Source organism: Macaca nemestrina, chromosome 18 (assembly GCF_043159975.1).
Source record: "Macaca nemestrina isolate mMacNem1 chromosome 18, mMacNem.hap1, whole genome shotgun sequence".
NCBI lineage: Eukaryota > Metazoa > Chordata > Mammalia > Primates > Cercopithecidae > Macaca > Macaca nemestrina.
This window is the reverse complement of record NC_092142.1, coordinates 86287527-86302357: the sequence shown is the minus strand read 5'-3', so window position 1 is coordinate 86302357 and position 14831 is coordinate 86287527. Positions and strand designations below refer to the sequence as shown.

Sequence of the window (14831 nt, the reverse complement as noted above, 5' to 3'; positions counted from 1 at the left end):
CGAGAAGGAGTCTTGCTCTGTTGCCCAGGCTGAAGTGCAATGGCCCGATCTCGGCTCACTGCAAGCTCCGCCTCCCGGGTTCACACCATTCTCCCGCCTCAGCCTCCGGAGTAGCTGGGACTACAGGCGCCTGCCACCACGCCCGGCTAGTTTTTTGTGTTTTTTTAGTAGAGACGGTATTTCACCATGTTAGGCGGGATGGTCTCAATCTCCTGCCCTCGTGATCCGCCCACCTCGGCCTTCCAAAGTGCGGGGATTACAGGCGTGAGCCACCGCACCCGGCCTTGGTGGGGTTTTTTTTTTTTTTTTTTTTTTTTTTGAGACAGGGTCTTGACCTGTTGTCCAGACTGGAGTGCAGTGGTGTGATCACAGCTCACTGGAGCCACCAACTCCTGGCTCAAGCGATCCTCCTGCCTCAGCCTCCCGAGTAGGCACCACCATGCCCGGCTAATTTTTTAAATTATTTGTAGAAATGGGGGCGTCTCACTATGTGCTTAGGCTGGTCTCCAACTCCTGGGCTTAACCAATCTGCCCGCCTCGGCCTCCCAAAGTGCTAGAATTACAGGCGTGAGCCACTGCTCCTGGTCTGTGTGGCTTTTTTTTTTTTTAAGAGACAGGGTTTCACCATGTTGGTCAGGCTGGTCTCAAACTCATGACCTCAGGTGATCCACCCGTCTCCGCCTCTCAAAGTGCTGGGATTACAGACGTGAGCCGCCGCGCCCAGCCATTTGTGGCTATTTTTGTTTTTTGTTTTTTTTGGAGGCAGGGTCACGCTGTGTTGCCCAGGCTGGAGTGCAGTGGCGCCATCGCGGGTCACTGCAGCCTCGGCTTCCTGGGATCAAGCGATCCTCTCGCCTCAGCCTCTCTTTTTAAAATTTGGATTGTTTTGTAGATGGGGTCTGCGCTGTGTTGCCCAGGCTGGTCTCGAGCTCCCGGCCTCGATTTATACTCCCGCCTGGGCCTCCAAGAGATGGGGTCCGAGGCGAGCTCACGGCGACATGCGCTGCTGCTCTGGTCAGAGGACGCCTTCGTGGTCACCACCCGCGTACCTGGGAGACGACCCCGCTCCGCGGCCTCAGCAGGGCCCAGCTCGAGCGGGCGTGCGCGGCTTCCGGCAGCTGCAGGAACTGGCGCCGTTTGGGCGGCGCCGCGTGGCAGGGCCTCCCTTTCCAGACCGGGCGCGCATCCCCGGATCTCTTGGGCCGCGCCGCCCGCCCCCCCTCCAAGCCCTCCCGGGGGCTTCCGCAGGGAGCTCGGGAAGGTCCCTGCAGAGCCCCGCAGCGCGGGCCTTTTGGTTACCATAAGGCGGACACGATGGAACGCCCGTTGTTTCGATGGACAAAAGGGTTTCTAGACGCCCTTTGGGGTTCTGGCTGCTGCCTCTGTATTTGGAGGTTGTAAAACGCATCTTCCTACTCACGGGCCGGCGGGGCAGAGTTTCGGGTGCCGGAAGCGGGCGCGCGGGCACGGGGGGCGACTCTTCTCTCCACAAAGGCCGCGGCGCGGAGGGGCGATTGAGCAGCCTCGTTAGCGCAGTAGGCAGCGCGTCAGTCTCATAATCTGAAGGTCGTGAGTTCGAGCCTCACACGGGGCAGCCTAACGTTTTGCACCCGGCATCACCACTTTCTTTTCCCGTCCCCGCCACGGGCGGCGCCCTCGTGCCGGAGGGGATGGCAACCGCGCGGGGTCTCAGAGGTCGCCGCCCCGCGGGGAGGGGGTGGCGCGGCCGGGGCGGGGCTCCAGCTAGGGGCGGGGCTGGGCTCTCCAGGGGGCGTGGCGGGCTCTGCGGAGGGGCCGTGGCTCGGCGCTGGCGGGGCGGGGCCGCGCTGGAGCGTGCGCAGAGGCGGCGGCAGTGGCCGTCACTGGGCGGCATGGCGGTGTGCGCTCGCCTCTGCGGCGTGGGCCCGTCTCGCGGATGCCGGCGCCGCCAGCAGCGCCGGGGCCCGGCCGAGACGGCAGCGGCCGACAGCGAGCCGGACACAGACCCCGAGGAGGAGCGCATCGAGGCGAGCGCGGCGGTGCTGGCCGGGGTAGGGGGCGGCTTGTGCGCGGGCCCCTCGTCGCCGCCCCCGCGCTGCTCGCTGCTGGAGCTGCCGCCGGAGCTGCTGGTGGAGATCTTCGCGTCGCTGCCGGGCACCGACCTACCCAGCTTGGCCCAGGTCTGCACGAAGTTCCGGCGCATCCTGCACACCGACACCATCTGGAGGAGGCGTTGCCGCGAGGGTGAGCGCGCGGGGGCGGCGGTCCCGGCCGGGTGGAGGCCTCGGACCTGGGAGGGGCGGTGGCGGTGGCCCCGGGTCGGGACCACCAGATGGGCGCGGGGCCCGGCGATGTGGTGTTTCGGGTGTGGGTGGGGAGCAGCCGCGGTGCCGCCACGTTGAGGGGACCATGGAGGTATTTGAGGGTGTTAGGGAGGGTCCGAGGGGTCCAGGGTGAGGCAGATAGGGCTGGAGAGGGGTTGAGGGCGTCAGGGAGTCATTGAAGAGGCCCAGACATGGGGCACAGGACACCACGGGGCCGAGGCCATGCCGGGAGCTGGGGCTGGGGTCCCCCTTGGTCTGGGCCGGGCCTAAGCTGACGCCTGGGGGCCGCCGCCTCTGCCCCTGCCTTGGAGACTAGCCGAGGGTGCCTCGCTGGCCCCTACCAGAGACGAGGTGAACTTGAAGAAATTGGGAGCAGGCCGGGCGCGGTTTCACGCCTGTAATCTCAGCTCTTTGGAAGACCGAGGCGGGCGGATCACCTGAGGTCAGGATTTGGAGACCATCCTTGCGAAGATGGTAAAACCCCGTCTCTACTTAAAAAAAATACAAAAATTAGCCGTGCTGGTAGCGGGCGCCTGTAATCCCAGCTACTCAGGAGGCTGGGGCAGAAGAATGGCTTGAACCCTTGAGGCGGAGGTTGCATTGAGCCAAGATTCGGGCCATTGCACTCCAGCCTGGGCGACAGAGTGAGACTCCGTCTCAAACAACAGCAACAAAAAAAATTAGGGGAGCAGAGGAAGCCCAGTGTCAGGGGCTCCTGATGGTGGGGGCCTGGAGAGACAGATGGATCACAGCGGTGCGGGCTGGACTTTTGCCTTCAGCAATATTGGATGTAACAGATCACGGGAGGAGACGTGTATTTAATCTGGAGTTCAAGGCTCTTTCTGTTTAAAGGTTGACAGCTCTTTGATGTTCAAGCAGCTCATATTTAGGTAAACAGGACAGATTAGAAAACATCTGAACGATGCAGAACAGCAAAAGGAATAAAACCATCAGAGACCCCAGCAGTCAAAGATAAACTCTTTAACATTTTAAAAAACCTCTCGGAGTCATGTGTACGTTCTTCCCTAAAGGATATAATACCGTATATATTAGAGACTGTAGTATAAACAATGCTACATAGTAATTCACTGCCTGCATGTAGCAGACTCTCCCCTCACTGATAAGCTTTGAAGTCTGCATTTTTTTCCATGCATAAACAGTGCTTTGAAGACTGCTTTGTGCATTTTATAGAAATTTAGGAGATTGATATGTATCCTTGGGAACTTCTGAGATTGTCTTGGTAGGGTGCACTTCCTTCGTGTTTTTTTTGTTTGTTTGTGTTTTGAGACGAAGTCTCACTCTGTCACCCAGGCTGGAGTGCAGTGGCGCGGTCTTGGCTCACTGCAGTCTCCGCCTCCCAGGTTCAAGTGATTATCCCGCTTCAGCCTCGGAGTAGCTGGGACTACAGGCGCGCGCCACCAGGCCTGGCTAATTTTTGTATTTTTAGTAGAGACGGGGGGGGGTTTCTCTGTGTTGCCCAGGATGGTCTCGAACTCCTGACCTCATGATTCGCCCGCCTCAGCCTCCCAAAGTGTTGGGATTACAGGTGTGAGCCCTCCCGCCGGTGGGCAGGGTGCGCTTCCTCAAGTGGGATTGTGGGTTTGCAGGATTGTGGGTTTCGTTTTGAGACATTAAAAACACACTTTGCACGTTGATAAAACCTTTGCAACCTGTTGTTGGGCTCTTTGAGTTTGCACCCCAAGTAGGTCTGCATGAGAAGATCCCTTTCTCCAAGTCCTCCTGGGCAGTAGAGATCGTCATTTTATTTTTGTTGTTTAATGGTCAAGGCCCCAGATTTGGAGTCAGCCAACTTGGGCCACAGCCCAGGCTCCGTTTATCTTCTGTGAGATCTGGACAAGCCGCTTCACCTTCCCAAGTCCTGTTGGGAGCATGAGTGGGAAGTGCTGCTCCCGGAGGCACTTGGAGGGTCAATGAGGTGATGCCTGTGAAGCCTTCTCCCCTCGATGGTAGCTGGTAGATGTGGATTCTTGGCTATTTTTATTGTGCTTTTTTTTTTTTTTTGAGACAGAGTCTCGCTCTGTCACCCAGGCTGGAGTGCAGTGGCCGGATCTCAGCTCACTGCAAGCTCCGCCTCCCGGGTTCACGCCATTCTCCTGCCTCAGCCTCCCGAGTAACTGGGACTACAGGCGCCCGCCACCTCGCCCGGCTAGTTTTTTGTATTTTTTTTTGGTAGAGACGGGGTTTCACCGTGTTAGTCAGGCTGGTCTCGATCTCCTGACCTCGTGATCCGCCTGTCTCGGCCTCCCTAAGTGCTGGGATTACAGGCGTGAGCCACCGCGCCCGGCCTTTTATTGTGCTTTTTTGCGAATTCCCTATTTGTGTCTTTTTTGGTCTTTTTTTCTCTTAAGGTGTCTATTTTTGTCTTTTTCTCTTAGAGTGTCTATTTTTGTCTTACAAATTGTGAGAACTGAGTATTAGTAATACTAAATTTTTGTCATGTACACGGAAAGTAAAGTTCTTTTTACATTTTAAAATTGAATTCCATTTAAAATTGAGGCAGTTCCATTTTCTCTTTCCCTGTGAAGTCTCCCCATTTGCTCTGATTTGCACTTTGTGTAGCTGTAAGACTCACATTCCCTTGTTGTGCTTTGAAGTTTCTCCATCAGGCAGCCAGAGCTGTGTGGTGACCTCTGGGGGGTTTGCCTGGGAAACTGTAAGGTGTATATGGCTCAGCAGAGGGATAACAGACAGTTTTTTGTGTAATCAAAAAGTCAAAGGTATACCATAGAAAAACTGGAATTACAGCTCAGAATAAATTCTTAGAATTGCTAACAGAAATATGAAAAGTCCTGATGGAGATGTAGAAAGCGACTGGGGACAGACAGAACCCTTCAGTCCTTTCTTTCCCACTGCTGTGGTTCTCAGTGCAGCTGTCCTGGGACACCAGACATCGTGACGTAGATTGAAAGCATGTTGTTCACCCAGGTGACCTGCTAACAGGAGAATTTTCATTTTGAGACATTAAAAACACACTTTGGCAGGCCAAGGCCAGCGGATCACTTGAGCCCGGGAGCTCAAGATCAGCCCGGGCAACATGGTGAAACCCCCATCTCTACAAAAAATACAAAAGTTAGCCAGGCATGGTGGTGTGTGCTTGTGGAAGGCTGACGTGGGAGGATCACCTGACCCTGGAGCGGTTGAGGCTGCAGTGAGCTGTAATCATGCTACTGCACTCCAGTCCGGGTGACAGAGTGAGACCCTGTCGCAACAAAAATGATAAACCAAGCATATTTCCAGCCATCCCCAATAAATAACTTAAATCATTTGTCAAATTTGCTTTTGGTTCCTTTGTCTTTTTTTTTTTTTGAGATGGAGTCTCGCTCTGTCTCCAGGCTGGAGTTCAGTGTTGCATTCTCGGCTCCCTGCAACCTCTGCCTCCTGAGTTCAAGCGATTCTCCTGCCTCAGCCTCCCAAGTAGTTGGGACTACAGGCGCCCACTGACATGCCCGGCTAATTTTTGTATTTTTAGTAGAGATGGGGTTTCACGGTGTTGGCCAGGATACTCTTGATCTCCTGACCTCGTGATCTGCCTGCTTTGGTTTCCCAAAGTGTTGGGATTACAGGTGTGAGCCCCCGCGGCTGGCCTTTTTTTTTTTTTTTTTTTTTTTGAGCAGAGTCTAGCTCTGTCACCCAGGCTGGAGTGCAGCGCGGCCCAAGTTGTATTTTTAAGTTCTATTCATGTTAATACATTTAAGTTTAGTTCTGCCTTTTTAAATGGTATGCGGGCCGGGCGCGGTGGCTTACACCTGTAATTCCAGCACTTTGGGAGGCCAAGGCGGGCAGATCACCCGAGGTCAGGAGTTGGAGACCAGCCTGGCCAACATGGTGAAACCCTGTCTCTACTAAAAATTCAAAAATTAGCTGGGCGTGGTGGTGGGCATCTGTAATCCCAGCTACTCTGGAGGCCAAGGCAAGAGAATTGGCAGGTCTGTCCCGCACGCCCTAGCTGATGGATGAAATGAGTACTCAGACACAGGTATGCAATATAAGAGCAGCTAGGTGACTTCCTGGCTCTAGTGGCCAGAGAGCAGCCCCGAGAAGCTGGAGCTGCTTGCTTGCTTTTATTCAGTGCAGGCACAATGCAGAAAAACCTGGAGCAAACACAGCCTGCAGGTAATTAACATTTATTGCTCCCCTTTCAGGGGACGTCATGTGCTGATGATCAAAGGTCAGTTCCTGGTCAACATAAGTAAACAAGCCTGTTTAAGATAAATTCCTCCACAATCCTTTTATCTACTCCATGCCCTCTGCCTCAGGGTTATAGGACAGCTGCCTTCAGCTCTTCTCCCGCGGAGCTCTGCAGAACCTTCCCACCTTTCAGTAGGTTTGCATCTTTTCCCTATGGTTTTTCCCACCACTCTGACTGATCTCCTGCAGAGAATTGCTTGAACCTGGGAGGTGGAGGTTGCAGTGAGCCGAGATCACGCCATTGCACTCCAGCCTGGGGTACGAGAGTAAGACTCCATCTCAAAAAAAAAAAAAAAAAAAAAAAAAAAAAAAGGTATGTGATGGTTCATAACTCTGAGTGGTCACAGAGTTCTTTTGCTTATTTTTATTTTTTCACTGCTTGCAGTGTGGCAGTGAACACTCTCATATGTTTGGATGCATATATATTTGAACATTTCTCTGAGGATTATATCCAGGAGTGGTGTTGCTGGGGTAGTCGGGGGTGAGATAAGCACTTTTGCTAGATGCTTCCCAGAGTGATTTCCCTTCTTTGTACACCTGTCACCAGGCCATGGACAGGCAAGTCACAGAAGGAGAAACTTAACTGCCTGGATGCAGTATCGCACAGTAGCTGCCGTGTGTCTTCCCAGCATTTTAAGATTCTCTTTTTTTTTTTTTTTTTTTTGAGACGGAGTCTTGCTCTGTCGCCCAGGCTGGGGTGCAGTGGCCGGATCTCAGCTCACTGCAAGCTCCACCTCCCGGGTTTACGCCATTCTCCTGCCTCAGCCTCCTGAGTAGCTGGGACTACAGGCACCCGCCACCCCGCCCGGCTAGTTTTTTGTATTTTTTAGTAGAGATGGGGTTTCACCGTGTTAGCCAGGATGGTCTCGATCTCCTGACCTTGTGATCCACCCGTCTCGGCCTCCCAAAGTGCTGGGATTACAGGCTTGAGCCACCGCGCCCGGCCAAGGTTCTCATTTAATCCAGTGAATTCTCTAATTCTGCTACATTCTCTCTAATTTTAATGATTCCTTTTTAAAAATAGATGCCAGTTGGGTGAATTTTATTAACCATTTATTTTGCATTTTTATTTTGTGCCAATTTAGTTTGCACTTGCCTGATAACTGGTGAAGGTGCACATTTAAAAAATATATTTATTGACCATTTGGATTTATTTTATGTGTTTATCTTTCATTTTTGCTCCTTTTTCCTATTACTGTTTCTTTTTTTTTTTTTTTTTTTTTTTTTTTTTTGAGACGGAGTCTCGCTCTATCACCCAGGCTGGAGTGCGGTGGCCGGATCTCAGCTCACTGCAAGCTCCGCCTCCCGGGTTCACGCCATTCTCCTGCCTCAGCCTCCCGAGTAGCTGGGACTATAGGCGCCTGCCACCTCGCCCGGCTAGTTTTTTTTTTGTATTTTTTAGTAGAGACGGGGTTTCACCGTGTTAGCCAGGATGGTCTCGATCTCCTGACCTTGTGATCCTCCCGTCTCGGCCTCCCAAAGTGCTGGGATTACAGGCGTGAGCCACCGCGCCCGGCATATTACTGTTTCTTTGATTTGTGGATTTTATTTCTGTAACCTGGATAGATTTCTTTTTTTTTTTTTTTTTTTTTGAGATGGAGTTTCGCTCTTGTTGCCGAGGCTGCAGTGCAATGGTGCGATCTTGGCTCATCGCGACCTCTGCCTTCCAGGTTCAAGCAGTTCTCCTGCCTCAGCCTCCGGAATAACTGGGATTACAGGTGTGCGCCACCATGCTTGGCTAATTTTTTGTATTTTTAGTAGAGACGGGGGTTTCTCCATGTTAATCAGGCTGGTCTCGAACTCCCAACTTCAGGTAATCTGCCTGCCTCAGGCTCCCAAAGTGCTGGGATTACAGGCGTGAGCCACTGTGCCCAGCCTAAATTTCTTCTTCTTTTTTTTTTTTTAAACATATACATGTTTTTTCTTTTTTCTTTCTTTTTTTTTTTTTTGAGACTGGGTCTCCTTCTGTCAGCCAGGCTAGAGTGTAGTGGTGCAGTCACAGCTCACTACAGCCTCAACCTCCCGGGCTCAAGTGATCTTCCCACCTCAACCTCCCAAGAAGCTGGGAGTACAGGCGTGCACCACCACACCCAGCTAATTTTTTTGTATTATTTTGTAGAGTTGGGGTCTCACTGTGTTGCCCCCGCTGGTCTTAAACTCCTGGACTCAAGTGATCCGCCTGCCTTGGCCTCTTAAAGTACTGGGATTACAGGTGTGAGCCGCTGTGTCTGGCCTGTTTAATATATTGCAAAACATTTCCTCACTGTTTATAGTCATTTGCTTTTCAACTTCGTTTATAGTGACTTTGGCAAAATTTCCAACTTTTTTTTTGGGACAGGGTCTCCCTCGTGATGTTACCCAGGTTGGAGTGTAGTGGCACGATCATGGCTCACTACAGCCCTTGACTTCTCAGGCGTACTCCTCGCCTCCTGAGTAGCTGAGACTATAGGCACGTGCCAACACACCTGGCTAATTTTTGTATTTTTTTGTAGAGACAGATTTTTACCATGTTGCCCAGGCTGGTCTGGAACTTCTGGGCTCAAGTGATCCACCTGCCTTGGCCTCCCAAAGTGCTGGGATTACTGGCATGAGCAACAGTGCCCAGCCTAAAATTTCCAACTTTAATCAAAATTATAGATTTCAAACTTTATGCTTAAGTGATCAGTTTACACCCCAAAGTTACGAACATGGTAGACAGCTAGATTTTCAGTTTCACGAGTTCACCGTGGCAGCTTTAATTCTACCTCACCTAGGTCATGCATCAGAACGTGGGCAAGCCTGTGTGGTATTACAGGTGTCTGTCTTTGTTAGTCTAATTGTGTTTGGAAATACAGATAGGAATAGTCACATATGAGACAGATCTGGTCTTAGTTCTCTGAGCCCCGAAACTTCATCTTTCCTAACATTTGGTTATGGTGGATGCTGATAAGGTCAAGGGCAGGCCAATTCAAGTGAGAAATGGGGCTGGCCCCAGCCTTGTGAGCAGGAGCAGAGCTTGGGCTGCCTGGGAGGTGCATGGTCCTTGCCCACCTGGCATCCTGGCAGGGGTATAGGGTGGCTCCAGTTTTTAGTGTCTTGGGGGGTGGTGAGTGAGGCTGATTTCTGTGTTTACCACCCAGTGTTTACTTGTCTGCTTTCTGTATTTATTTTCTTCTTTTTACAGATGCTGAATACTTTCTATAATTTAATAATGGGGTTGGGTGAGATGTCTTATACCTGTAATCCCAGCACTTTGGGAGGCCAAGACGGGCAGATCATTTGAGGTCAGGAGTTCAAGACCAGCCTGGCCAACATGGTGAAACCCCGTCTCTGCTAAAAATACAAAAATTAGCTGGGCGTGGTGGCTCACACCTGTAATCCCAGCTACTTGGGAGACTGAGGCAGGAGAATAGCTTGAACCGTGGAGGCAGAGGTTACAGTGAGCCAAGATCGCACCACTACATTCCAGCCTGGGTGACAGAGCAAGACTCTGTCTCAAAAAAAAAAAAAAAAAAAAAAAAAAAAAATTGAGTTTCCTGGAACAGAAAACAAGCAACCAAAATGGGAGTGGGAAAAAGGGAACCTCTGCCTGTCTTTTAATGCTTCAGAGAATTTTGGGCCATGACTGACTTTAGGGTGTGGGTGAGGCTTGCGTGTTTAAGGCTCTTTCTAAAGGGATAGGGCGCTTTGGCAGTAGGGGGCAGGGAGAATACACTGGCAACTGGAAATGAGGTGGTTATTTATAATATGTTTGGTCAGTGAGAAGCTGAAGATTTCCAGTGTCCCGTTGGCAATAGTAAGTTGGTTTTTTTTTTTTTTTTTTTTTTTTTGAGACGGAGTCTCACGCTGTTGCCCAGGCTGGAGTGCAGTGGCGCGATCTCGGCTCACTGCAAGCTCCACCTCCTGGGTTCACGCCATTCTCCTGCCTCAGCCTCCTGAGTAGCTGGGACTACAGGCGCCCGCCACCGCGCCCGGCTAATTTTTTTTTTGTATTTTTAGTAGAGACGGGGTTTCACTGTGGTCTCGATCTCCTGACCTTGTGATCCGCCCGCCTCGGCCTCCCAAAGTGCTGGGATTACAGGCTTGAGCCACCGCGCCCGGCCAGTTGGTTATTTTTATACTACTGTGGCCTCTCTGGCCCCTGCATGTCAGGAAGTGGAGTGACTCAGGCTAACGGTGGTGGCAGGGGCAGCTTGGAGCTGGTGGGTTAAATCTTTTCTAATAGTGTTTCTTTGGGCAGGTGAAGGGAGTTCCCACTGAAAGCCATGTCTGTACTTCTGATGCTGGGACAGGCAGATCACAAATAAGGGCTCCTTCTCCGGACAGGAAACAAAACAAACCTACTCCAGCCTGCAGGGCCTGGCAGGGTGGGCGCAGGGCCCTTCTTTGATGTGTCGCCCTCGTGGCCTCTGGCAGCTCCTTGCCTGAGGACTATAAGGAAGCCCTCACTTTCTGGGGTGCTAGGGCAGGAGCTGGCTGCCTCTCTTGCTTTGGCCCTGCCTGGGCTTGTTTTGGTTAGTCGTTGACTGTTTCGTTGATGTGTTATGAAATGCCAGCCCATTTTGGCACTGTTCATTTATTTATTTATTTCTTATTTGAGACAGAGTCTCACTCTGTTGCCCAGGCTGGAGAGAGCAATGGCGTGATCTCGGCTCACTGCAACCCCCACCTCCCGGGTTCAAGCAGTTCTCTGCCTCAGCCTCCCAAGTAGCTGGGATCACAAAGGCGCACCACCATGCCCAGCTAATTTTTGTATTTTTTGTAGAGCCAGGGTTTCACTATGTTGGCCAGGCTGGTCTTGAACTCCTCACCTCAGGTGATCTGCCTGCCCCGGCCTCTCAAATGTTGGGATTACGGGCTTGAGCCACCACGCCCGGCCGGCACTGTTCATTTATGAGCTACTTCATGAAGTCTGCCTAAAGCTGATATGCTTTGGAAATTCAGAGCATCATTCTGAATCAAAGCATTCAAATAATAACAAAAGATTACGTTTAAAAACAGGAATGACTCAGGCGCATACTCCTCCCTGAACTCTGGAGAGCGAGGCCCACGAGCCAGCAGGGTCCCTACGGTGCCCGGTTTTGAACTTAGAATTCATAGCTTGACATTTCCTCCGTGAATGGTAAATACTTTAATGTTACGTGGAATAATATTCGTACAATATTTTTGTCCATTGTAAGCCTAGGGTGGGTCTAAATTTCATCATCGCTAGAAATACCCTTTTCCTATACAGACAGTCGGACTTAGGACTGTTCGCCTGGCACGAGAGCGATACGCATTTGGCAGAAACAGCTGCGCATACCCATGCAGCCATTCTGTTTCCACTTTCAGTGCAGCCCCCGATAAATCACGAGATAGTCAACGCTTTGTTATACAATGAAGTGATTTTCGATGATTTTGCGCAGCTGGAGGCTAAGTTAAGTGTTCTGGGCTCATTTAAGGTGGGCTAGGCTAAGCTGTGATGTTGCGTAGGTTAGGAGTTGTCAAGTAGTCAATGCATTTTCAACTTACCACATTTTCCTCCCTTTTTTTTTTTTTTTCTTTTTTTTGAGACAGGGCCCCACTCTGCTCAGGCTGAAGTGTAGTGGTGCGATCATGGCTCACAGCGACTTTGACCTCCTGGGCTCGAGGAATCCTCCTGCCTCAGCCTGTGTCAAGTTGTTGGGACTATAGGCATGTGCCACCACGCCTGGCTACATTTTTTTGTATTTTCTGTAGAGATGGGGTCTCACTGTGTTGCCCAGGCTGGTCTGGAACTCCTAGCCTCAAAGGAACCTCCTGCCTTGGACTCCCAAAGTGCCGGCATCACAGGCATGAACACCATGCCTGGCCTTCGTATTTACAGTGGGTTTATTGGGATGTCATCCTGTCACAAGTTGAAAATCTGTACTGTCTGATCTGTAGGATAAAAATGGGAAATTTAAAGCCAGTATTTAATGTTGTTTTTGAATGCAGAAGAAAGTGCTATTTCTGTTCTCTTTTGATTTGCTGATGCACAACATGAGAACTATGGCTGTGGTTAAACGTGGCTGAAACTGGAGGGGTCATCTCAGGAAGAAGTTAAAGGGGCAAGTTAGTGGTTTAAAAGTTGGCTTTGGGGCGTGGTGGCGTACACCTGTAGTCCCAGCTACTCTGGAGGCTGAGGGAGGCTGAGGGAGGCTGGAAGATTGCTTGTGCCCAGGAAGTCAAGGCTGCAGTGAGCTTGTTCATACCGCTGCACTCTAGCCTGGAAGACAAAGTGAGCCCCCGTCTCAAAAAAAAAAAAAAAAAAATGGCTTCAGGAGTGTGTGTGTGTGTGTGTGTGTATGTATACATATATATGTATATATATATTTTAGGTGGCGTCTCGCTCTGTCACCCAGGCTGGAGTGCAGTGGCGCGATCTCGGCTCACTGCAAGCTCTGCCTCCTGGGTTCACGCCATTCTCCTGCCTCAGCTCCCAGAGTAGCTGGGACTTCAGGCGCCCGCCACCACGCCCAGCAATTTTTTTGTATTTTTAATAGAGACAGGGTTTCACTGTATGAGCCAGGATGGTCTCGATCTCCTGACCTCGTGATCTGCCCGCCTCAGCCTCCCAGAGTGCTGGGATTACAGGTGTGAGCCACCGCACCCGGCCATTAGGGGCTGTTTAAGATGGAGTAAAATAAGGCTAAAACCAGCTGGGCTTCATTCCCAGATGGTTAAGACCTTCTAACTTACAGGAGGTTGGCACAAGCTACAGGTTGCTCCTTGCCGACTTGCCCAGGAGAACTGATTGGTTTCTAGAGGTCCTGGCGCTGCACACTCACTGATTCTGTGTGTAATGCGATGACGTAATGCATCTGAGGGTCTGGGGTTTGTCTTTCTGTCTGGAAAGGGCATGTACACACAGGGCATCTTGGGATCTTGGAGCGGAACAAGTGTCCTCTCAAAAAACAAGTGTGTCTCTACTGTCTTTCCCCTTTCTGGGTCAGCGTCCTTTGACAGTGACACCATCCCTGGCCACCGGAGTGATGGAGAGAATTAGCCAGGACTCATCAGGCCTTCCTGGCATGAGTGGAGGAAAAGGACGCGTCTGAAATCCCAGGAAGGTCCTGGGTGATAGGATTGTAGAGTCAGACTCACAGAAGGGTCGCAAACAGCATCACCGAGTGATTGTTTGTGTCCTTTGGGAAGGAGTGGTATCGGGGATGACCACTGCATCTTAGCGAAAGGGGGCTCCCTTGGCCAGTGGGTGCCTGTCGTGGGTGCCAGAGGAGGGGCGTAAGTCCTGGCTGGAGGCGCCAGGCTTCTCAAGGCTCCTGTCCACATGGAGACTGTCATTGCAGGGATGAGACTGTTTGAGCAGGAGGCACGCTGGCTCAGTGGTCACCTTATTGTTTAGCACCCACATACTCTGGTGTTTGATAGGAGATGCCTGGGGGCTGTGCCTAGGCTTTGGCTTTTCCATTCCGTCCTAAGAGGACGCTGGCCGTGGGAGTGTTTGCAGATCTGCTGCATTATTTAAAAACAGCACGTTTTCCATGCAGTCAAGCTGATGGCTACAGAGCTGGGAGTGTTGGGGAGTGCCGGGCCGCAGTTGGAGTGCTGTTCTTGGAGCCTGGGAGCACGTCCCCTCTGCCACCGCCAGCTCATTTCCTGTGCCTTAACTTCCTTTTTAGCCTCAGAAGCAGAAGAATTTAAGCCATATTTCCAACGGATTGTAATTATCCCCTAATTTAGCGCAAACACAGACGCAGTCTTTCCAATCAGTGTCGTCTTTTGGTTTTATTTGGAAAACTGAGTGTAAAGCTGGTAGGTCACCAGCCAGCAGGTCCCTCAGCACTTGCCACCCCCTCTGCTCCCAGCTTCCCTCTCCTCCAGGGAGACTGAGGCCCAGCAGTGTCCCAGGGGCCACAGTGTCTGCCTCTGCCTGTCCCACAGGGCCCTCTCCCTCGGGTTCCCCGCCTGCATGCCCGGGGTCACCCTGCTGGCTCCTCAGTCATCCCCACCCACAGGCTCCTATTCCCCTGGGTCTGGCGGTTGGTGGCTGGCGCAGCCCTTCCAGCTGAAATCTGCAGTGCTGACTGCAGTCCCTGGTGTTGAGTGCCCTGGGGCTGGGCGAAGCTCTCTCCATGCCCAGGCACCTGCCAAGTTGCCCCAGACAGCTTCTTAGCGTGGTGCCTTTCTCAAGTGGTGCTTTTGGGAGGATGATGCCAAGTGCCTTCTTACTGCAGTCCCCCCTAGTGCCAGTGCTGAGCACAGAATAGTGACTCTCTGTGTCCCTGTCCCTCCTGTCCCGGTGTGCTGAGTGCGGGCTTGGCCATGCTGGCCAGGGTGCACCTCCCGTCCTCTTCATCTTCCCTTCCCAGGGTTTGGGGG

At 51.9% G+C, this 14831-nt stretch overlaps 1 protein-coding gene and 1 non-coding gene across 4 annotated transcripts in view; both read left to right on the top strand.

Moving 5' to 3' along the window:
- The first annotated feature begins 1521 nt into the window (after window positions 1–1521).
- Window positions 1522–1594, top strand: TRNAM-CAU (transfer RNA methionine (anticodon CAU)). The gene has a single exon. It is a non-coding gene; the product is annotated as a tRNA-Met (tRNA).
- Window positions 1595–1840: 246 nt separating this feature from the next.
- LOC105488812 (F-box protein 31) overlaps window positions 1841–14831 on the top strand; it is a 57816-nt gene continuing 44825 nt past the window's right edge. The window contains exon 1 of one of the 3 annotated variants that reach the window (XM_011753247.2): window positions 1841–2223. In XM_011753247.2, the coding sequence (XP_011751549.2) occupies window positions 1872–2223 (352 nt within the window). In that variant the 5' untranslated portion in view covers window positions 1841–1871. The remainder of the gene's footprint in view (window positions 2224–14831) is intronic. The other 2 variants (XR_003019642.2, XM_011753251.3) reach the window with 2 other exon arrangements.